Source organism: Anopheles darlingi, chromosome X (assembly GCF_943734745.1).
Source record: "Anopheles darlingi chromosome X, idAnoDarlMG_H_01, whole genome shotgun sequence".
Lineage (NCBI taxonomy): Eukaryota > Metazoa > Arthropoda > Insecta > Diptera > Culicidae > Anopheles > Anopheles darlingi.
In genome coordinates this window covers 258,393-266,345 of record NC_064873.1, presented here as the reverse complement: position 1 = coordinate 266,345, position 7,953 = coordinate 258,393, and the positions used below count along the sequence as shown (strand labels likewise).

General features: G+C 51.5%; 5 protein-coding genes across 6 annotated transcripts; 2 read left to right on the top strand and 3 right to left on the bottom strand.

Moving 5' to 3' along the window:
* Positions 1–14: 14 nt before the first annotated feature.
* LOC125953590 (rRNA N6-adenosine-methyltransferase Mettl5) lies at positions 15–897 on the bottom strand. Its single transcript, XM_049683248.1, has 3 exons — positions 634–897; positions 329–552; positions 15–241 (listed from the first exon to the last, which is right to left on the bottom strand). Exons 1-3 carry the CDS (start codon positions 895–897, stop codon positions 70–72), a joined length of 660 nt encoding a protein of 219 aa, XP_049539205.1. The 3' UTR covers positions 15–69.
* Positions 898–965: 68 nt separating this feature from the next.
* On the bottom strand, positions 966–1,732 carry LOC125953596 (SOSS complex subunit C homolog). Its single transcript, XM_049683262.1, has 4 exons — positions 1,700–1,732; positions 1,506–1,597; positions 1,288–1,412; positions 966–1,169 (listed from the first exon to the last, which is right to left on the bottom strand). Exons 2-4 carry the CDS (start codon positions 1,534–1,536, stop codon positions 966–968), a joined length of 360 nt encoding a protein of 119 aa, XP_049539219.1. The 5' UTR covers positions 1,537–1,597; positions 1,700–1,732.
* A 258-nt stretch (positions 1,733–1,990) lies between these two features.
* Positions 1,991–3,994, top strand: LOC125954073 (uncharacterized protein C6orf136 homolog). The gene is made up of 6 exons (XM_049684071.1): positions 1,991–2,381; positions 2,473–2,652; positions 2,748–2,908; positions 2,992–3,213; positions 3,335–3,404; positions 3,488–3,994. The coding sequence occupies exons 1-6, from the start codon at positions 2,217–2,219 to the stop codon at positions 3,599–3,601; spliced, it is 912 nt and encodes a 303-aa protein (XP_049540028.1). The 5' UTR covers positions 1,991–2,216; the 3' UTR covers positions 3,602–3,994.
* Positions 3,995–4,112: 118 nt separating this feature from the next.
* Positions 4,113–5,684, top strand: LOC125956583 (tRNA:m(4)X modification enzyme TRM13 homolog). The gene has a single exon (XM_049688622.1). It carries the CDS (start codon positions 4,226–4,228, stop codon positions 5,663–5,665), a length of 1,440 nt encoding a protein of 479 aa, XP_049544579.1. The 5' UTR covers positions 4,113–4,225; the 3' UTR covers positions 5,666–5,684.
* Positions 5,685–5,690: 6 nt separating this feature from the next.
* On the bottom strand, positions 5,691–7,786 carry LOC125956589 (max-like protein X). Of its 2 annotated transcripts, none has more exons than XM_049688636.1 (3): positions 7,291–7,786; positions 6,967–7,092; positions 5,691–6,790 (listed from the first exon to the last, which is right to left on the bottom strand). In XM_049688636.1, exons 1-3 carry the CDS (start codon positions 7,331–7,333, stop codon positions 6,132–6,134), a joined length of 828 nt encoding a protein of 275 aa, XP_049544593.1. In that variant the 5' UTR covers positions 7,334–7,786; the 3' UTR covers positions 5,691–6,131. The 2 variants fall into 2 exon arrangements, with proteins under 2 accessions (XP_049544593.1, XP_049544601.1); XM_049688644.1 differs by having other exon boundaries at positions 5,693–6,790; positions 7,324–7,782.
* Positions 7,787–7,953: the final 167 nt, after the last annotated feature.

The following is a 7,953-nucleotide window of genomic DNA, read 5'->3' as shown; positions in this document are numbered from 1 at the left end:
GAGACATTGCACAGTTTATCGTGAGGTCGGTAAGGATAACGAATTTTATTACTCCGCATACGTTGTAATTTAAGATGTTTTCCTTGGGCCAGGCGACGACGGTATGAAACGCCAAAAATCCACCGCTACATCGACACTACTACGACGATGGAACTTGTACGACGAGGAAAGATTGTAGCGTAGCTCGGCCACAACTGTTCCTTTTATGCCCCATGCCGCAGCCTTTCGGGTGATATGTTCTCTAGAAGTGTGATCATCAATGAATACAAATCTGAGTGAATTGAAAGTGCAAATACATGTGTGGGCATCCATGTGGGCCTCTATATACCTGGTGGAGGATTTGTGCATCGAGTAGACGGCGTCATGTGCCAACTCGAGACCGGTGCGCAAGAAATCCATATCGATACCGGCATTCTGTTTCGTGCCAAAAGGTGGATTCATCAATACCGTATCGAAGCGATTACCACCGTACATGTCCCGGAGCTGCAGCACATCTGCCTGCACGCAGTCAACGTTATGCAGATCGAAACCATTGCAGTTTTCCTGGAAAATCTACGAGTATGATGGAGTTATTGATTGGTCTGCAGTGAAAGTTTGTGTATTATGAGAGGGGTAAACAGGCTATGCATCTACCTTTACGGCATCCGGTTCGATTTCAGTTCCAACTACCAGAGCGGCACCGAGCATGGCAGCACCAATCGAAAGCATACCTGTCCCGCAGCCGAGATCCAGCACCGTTCGACCCTCCAGGTCGCCATACTTGGTCTGCACCGCGTACAGCGCCTGGCTAGCGATATGCGACGGGGTGATGTACTGCTCCAGACACACTTTAGGCGAGACGAAATCGTCCACTCCCTGAAGATATTCCTCCAATGTTTTAAGCTTAATAAGTGCCATCCTGCTGTAAGCGACCCAGGGTATTATCCAGCGTCAACGCCGCTTCCAATAGACCGTTCCACCTGCGCTCAGGTTTTCGAGGGGCTGTTGAAAGAGTTGGCCGGTGGGTTTTCGTATCGCGGTAGAACGGGCAGGATGCAGTTACCGAACACAGAGTCCTGAGGTATAAAGGACCCGAACGATTGGGTGATCGCCTGATTCCAGACCGCTTTCGCCACGGCGTTCACGCACCCGTCGGTGGCCAGTGGTGCTCCGGTGTTGTTGGCTGCGTACTGCGTTGTTATTATCACGAGGTAAAGGAGGGAAGCAAAGGAAAGATTCGAATGATTAGAGCCACTGTTCTCCAAAACACAACAAGGATTACGTCGGTAGTGCTTAGCCGAGCTTTACCTGTGGACCGGAGAATACCGAGGACGGTGTATACAGGTTGGCAAACCCGGCCGAGGTCGAGTTACCACCCTTCTGCAGCAGCTGCTTTTTGATTTGAATGTCTTCCAGAATTTTTTTCGTCAAGTCTGAAATGCGAGAAGGAAGAATTTGTTAGGTCACCGAAGGTGAACAGGTAGGTGGAAACCTCAATGATACACAGGGACGGAAACCCTCATTACCCTGATTTGCACCGGATGGTGGAAAAGCCATCACACGCTTCGCGTCTGCAGGATGCTCGCTGGCTGATGGCCAGTGATGCGATGTGGTCGTCCTTATCGCGCAGAGGTTTGGAAAATAGGAAAACCTGGTGGTTTTCCGTATGTCGATAGTTTTTGCTTTAGATTTGCAGTAAACTCTTTGCGGCCGCTCTTACCTGTGGGTGCTCGTGGCAGCGTAAGCAACTTTATTGTTGATTGGAAAGCCCTGAACCAGCTGTCAAAGTGAGTGAAAAGGGGAAAATGGCCTATTAACAAAAGGTATGCATCGTGGCCGCTTAATGTTTTAACGGACACTAATGGGCCCATAAGCGGTCATCTTTCTGAATTTCCTGGAAGTTCCCGCTTATGCGCCCCTTACTTTCCGTTTAAACATTAAGCGACCACGCTGCATACTTTTGTTAATAGGGCGCAAAAACACTGCACCAGCTGACAGATGTCACTTGCAAGCGGTGTTGGTGGTTTATATTTCTCGTGACCGCACACGGTGCGTTGTGCCGCTGTCCATCATTTCCTCGTGTGCTGTAAAAGGAATGCCGGAATCCGTCGTCCCCTTCATCGTCGCCGCTGCTGCTGCCGCCCCCGACTGCTCTGTGCGACGATCGAACGGTCAACAGTAGGCAACCAATACGATCACCACATCGGTGGGAAACTTCCACCTTCCTCGGGCCAACGATGATGGCCAGTTACTGTTTGCGCAACGCCGTATCGTCCTGGTGTCCCACGCTGGGCAGGGTTTGCGGTCTTCGTGTACAGTTCGGTGCTTGCGAAACCGTTCGCTCGTACGTTTCGGGCTGTCACGACGACGGGCGCAGGCTGCTGAAACACACGCCACCAAAGGTGAGGCCGGCCTCGGATCAGTTATCCACTGCCGTCTTGTTGCATAATACATCCCTATACTCATTTCCTTTTCCAACAAATAATGCCCTAGGAACTGGTACGGGAGTGCCCAGCGGCCAACGTATCGACAGCATTTGCTACCGACGCATTTGAAAATACTCGAAATGCATTCGCTCGGCGCGACGAGATGCTGCTGCGTCGAGCTACGACCGAATCTGTATCACTGGATACGGCCAGAATAAACTGCAGCAAAGTGACTACATCAGGCGATGTAAGTGTTGTTGCACTCATCGCATAAATTGTGTGTCTCGATCTTTTCTATAGATCACTTCCAATCATTTTGTTCTGTTTGCATTTCGCACGCAGCCCGCACCAAACGCTAGTCAACCACCGACGGAGGAGCAGCTTCACCGCGTGTACCATGTGCTCTCGCAGACGCTGCCAAAATTGTTCGTCCAGCCACTTGACTACTCGATCTACAGCCCCAACCTAATCTTCGAGAACAACATACGCGGCACGAAGACAGTGTAGGTAGACGTATGGGAGGATATATTACCAATCATGCTACTTTACCTTGTGTTTTTGTTTCCGTTTTACTGTTTTTCTACAGCGGGCTTTACCATTACGTGAAGCAGATTGCGCTGCTGCGTACGGTTGGTCACCTGAAGTTCGCCTACGTTACCTTCGAGGTGCTCAAAATTACCAAACACACCGAGGACAACAGCGTGAAGGTGCGGTGGCGTATCCGCGGCATTAGTGCACTCAAAGTGATGCTGCAGTTTTGGAAGTACAAGCTGTGGAAGCTGAAGGAAATCTTCGATGAACAGGAAGCGTACGTAGACAAAACACAGTTGTTCGAACGGATCGGATCCTGAAGTCGATAGTCTTTTAGGTTTTTTTAAAATTTAATTCTTCTCTTCCACCATACCCCTTTTCTGTTTCTTCTCTTTCAGGTGGTATGACGGATTTTCTGTGCTTTACGTTGGTTCCGACGGTTTGGTAGCAAAACATATAGTTGATAAGGTAAACGGAATGGGTATGGAAACCCACCACCCCTCAGTCAATCACTCTCTCTTATAGCACTACTGCTTTTCCTTTCTGAACAGATTATGCCCGATGACGATGTAGCGAAGGCAGTGCCGAAGACACTAGCTTCACCCAAGCTGGCCCTGATAGTTGGGCTGACGGCAGAGATGTACCCGGTAGTTAGCGGTCCATGAACCAAGTGGGTTACTTTGGCGCTATCCACACATACAAAAACACACATCATGATCATAATTCCTGCGAGATAATGTGAGCGCGAACCAGTTGCACTGCGCTTGCTTCGGTTTTTTATGACGTTTTTTTTCTCGCGGCAACTCGCCATCATACATGTCTCTGAGTCTGAGGTATGCTTAAAGAGTAAATCTTATTAAAAAAAGCTGCAGTATATATAATAACAAACATTAAATTTGAAAAAGAGTTTTTGAATGTTAATTGAATTGAACGGTCCTGGTGTGAGCAGGCCACTAATGCTCTTGATTGCTTGGTACGAAGCATATATAGTAGCTCAAACCTGTGAATATAATTTCGACAGATAAAGGAATACGAGATAAAGAAAGAAAAATAAGTTGCGTTTCATTCCTTCCGATTGAATGGTATCCCACTGTCACTTTTGCAGCTATGAGAAGTACAGTTCAACTATTTTCTAATATTTTAGAATACTTTTATTTACTTTGAGTTTGTGCTGATGATGGCTGCTCATGACAGGATCCGCATGACAGGGCAGACGACAGCCGTCGTCGTCGTATGTTTGTTTGTTTAGCAGTGCATACATAGCTCAGCATGGTTCCGCCGAGAAGAACATGAAAGAAGCTAATTCGACTAGTGCCGAGCAAGGCGACAACGATGGTTTACCAAAGAAGCGGAAGCTGGCCACCGGAGATGGTGACACATCGCAGTCAGTGCGGTGCAAGTACTACGTCCAACGCAAGAAGCGCCTTTGCAAGATGACCGTGGGACCAGGGCGTGAGTATTGCGGTGAACACGAACCTGCTGCAGCAACCACAGAGCATCCCCATCCTGCGGATGGATTTACCGAGATCGCCGGTCCGCCTACCGGCCGTATCCCGTGTCCACTCGACCCGAAGCATTCGGTAGCAGCCGTCAGACTGGAGAAGCATTTGAAAATTTGCAACGCCCGTCCGCCAGGATCCGTCCCGGTTTTCATTGTGCCTGGTATCAACAATTGCGATGACGATTTGCCCACAGTTATCACGCCTGTTCAGCAGATTGAAGAACAACAGCAGGAGCAGCAGCAACAGAAGCCGGAAGAAGAACCGTCATTGCCTAGAGTGGGGGCTCAGATTGCTACAGCACAGAAACTGTCGTCCCTGCCAGCCGAAGAGTTGAGAGAGTTAATTCAGAAGGTGCACCGTATCTTCGATGCGCAGGTGGGCCCAATCGAGGAGCAATCTCCCCGTCACCCGATCCTAGATGATGAGCTGAACAACACCGAGTACGGGCCACAGACGCTGAAACACCTACGCCAATCGTCCGCCCTGCTCGGGCTGCTTGAAAAGTACGGTTTCCTGTGCGACAGTTCTACCTTTGTCGAGTTCGGAGCCGGTAAGGGTCAGGTAGCTTACTGGGTGGCCCAGATCGTGCAGACGCAACCGCTTAGCAACTGCGGTGTGCTGTTGGTCGACCGCGCTTCCCACCGGCATAAGCGCGATAACAAAATCGAAGACCGGACGCTGGTGCGGCGCATCCGGGCCGACATCGCCGATCTAGCACTGGAGAAGGTGGACGGGCTGACCGGTCGCCGAGCGATCGGTATCGGTAAGCACCTCTGCGGTGGTGCGACCGATCTTGCCTTACGATGCTTGGTGCGCTGTCAACAGGAAGGGGACACTCCGGTCCAGGGAGGCCTCTTTGCCCTCTGCTGTCATCATCGTTGCGATTGGCGTAGCTTCGTCGGTAAGTCTTTCTTGCTGGCCAATGGGATCGGGCGGCAGGAGTTCGAGCTGCTAGTACGCATGGTGAGCTGGGCGGTCTGCGGTACCGGCATGAGCCGCGAGCGGCGAGCGGAGGAGGCAGCTAACGGTGGTGCCAGCGAAGTGAAACTCGACCGTTGTCAGCTAACACGCGCTGAGCGTGAAACTATTGGCTGGAAGTGCAAACGGATTCTCGATATCGCGCGCATTCAGTATCTGGAGTGCCATGGGTTCGTACCACACCTTCGGCGCTATGTAACCGACGACATTACACCCGAAAACGTATGCCTGGTGTTTGTGAAGAAATAAAGAAAAGAGTCTACCACGGGGCACCACGTATTGTACCATTTTCTCGATGCATTTCCTGCTGTATCTTGCCCTTTATCTGTTCTTATACATCGTTTTGCTAAAACCTGTTCGTTCTATTGCACTCGAAGGTTGTAAATATACTACTCGCTCGCTCGCTGTTGAATTCGGCTACTAAAGAGCTACCCAGCACCAGGGCTCTACCGTTTTGTGATGTGCACCTCTTCACGTCTGTACAATAATTACGTCCCTGGCATCCAGAGGTTTCCCCACCCTACCCCGTTTTTGTAGTCAGAGTCACAGCTCTTGACTTTCTGCACTACTTCTTGTACTGTAATCTTAGTTTATCCCGCCTTACTTCACCTATATAATGCACGTTCCCGGTATTGTCTGCCTGACTGGATTTCCTGGCTTCACATTCGTCGAAGGCGTCGGCGAACATCGTGCGCGGTAGCAGTAGCAAGCAGCATTACATCGTGCTCATCTCGCTGCTGCTGCTACTGCTGGTGGGTGTGTTCGTGGTCGCAGTACCACCCATCAGTATGTCCTGTGACTGCGCAGCACTCTGCACCGCGTACGAGGTCGTAATATTGGTCAGCATCCGGTTGACGACGTCGCGCAGTAGGTGCGGTTTGCAGTGCTCCTCCAGCCACGGTATCACGCCAGACGTCAGCTCGGCAAAATCGCTCATTGGCAGCTGCTCGAACGTGAGGAACATCTCGTCCATGATCGCGCGGAACACCTGAAACTTGACGTCATCGCTCAGCCGCGCCTCGGTCCGGCCAGGCGACGTTTGCTGGTGCTGCAGCATGTGCTCGTAGTTCTTCTGTATGATCCGCAGCGCCATCACCTCCTTCTGCAGCGACGCCCGTTCGTCCTCGAGCTTCTTCTTGTTCTGCAACAGGTAGCCGATGTAGTCGATCGATTTCTGCAGCACCGACGCCTTGCTGAGCTTGTAGCCGGACGCGTCGGTCTGCTGGCAGGTTGGTACGAGCTCCTGCAGTGAATCGTAACCTTTCTTGATTGCATCGCGCCGCTTCTGTTCGGCCTGCGTGTGGGCTTCGCGGCGCCGCTCCTTATAGCTCATCGTGCTGCTGCTCTTGTTATCCCCGGAGTCCTCCTCATCCTCTGCGCGTGCCGGACGGAAGAGAAATCGGAAGAGCAGGGAGAGAAGGGTAAAGGCGCTAGGTTCGGTAGGTATGCAGCAACTGTGGACCCAGGAGAAGGCCCAGGCCGCGCACTTACACTACTCTGCTCTATCTCTCTCTCTCTCTCTCTCTCTCTCTCTCTCTCTCTCTGCTTACCCGAGTTGTGGGCCGATGAGGTGGGGGTGTGGATGCTGCCAGCGCTCGAGCAGCGCGAGTAGAGACTGCGGTCCTTCTCTGGTGGGCTCGACGGTTCCATCTTCATGTCCACTTCGTACTTAATGCCTATTGCAACCGATCCACGCACCACCCCAGGGGCCAGGGTTCGACCCCAAGAAACAGAGAAACAATCCCCCCGTATGTTAGAATGAACCTGAATAAGTTTGTGGAACGGCGCAGCAGCATATGTTGCGTGATTTGAGCTTCAGCTGCTGGGGCTGCTGTTGTTATTTTTGGGGCGCTGCTGCGCCGTTTGTGTTTTACCTAGAGAGTAGAAGTAGTTCTTGCCACACTTACTGTCACTCATCTGGTACGAACCGAATAAACACCCCTGTTCCGAAGACCACTAGCACCGTTCCACTACTGCCCTATCTGCCTGCCCTGCCAGCCAACACCGTCGTCACCAACCGAGCACAAATAGTGTATCGCGTGTGCCGACGACCGACCGATAGTGTGTGCGTGGGCACGCGTGTATGTATGCGTGCCCAGCGGATTGCTGGTGTGTACTAGCGGATCGGCACACACCAAGCACCACCACGAGAGACTGCGTACGGCCGCAGTCTTCTAAACTAAAAGCCCGCGAGCTGATAAGGGACGCACTGCCCCCCGACACACAACATACACACACGCACACGAGAAACTCGCGGATGTTGATGAGCTGCTGTTTCGGTGGGCCGTTAAGTAAAAGACAAGAGGAGGAGAATGAAGGGGGCAAATCCTCTCGTGTCCACTTCACGCCACCAAATCCCAACCAACCGACCCTTCCCTTGTGAACGGGCGCCCATCGTCGCTCCGTTGTCTGGGAATAAACATCCTAATCACCCCTCTATAGCATGTATGGGGATTATATAAAAACGACCAACCAATACGGAACGGAACGATGATAAAGCGACGATCGCTGATGATGATGATAATGATGAGCTTGGC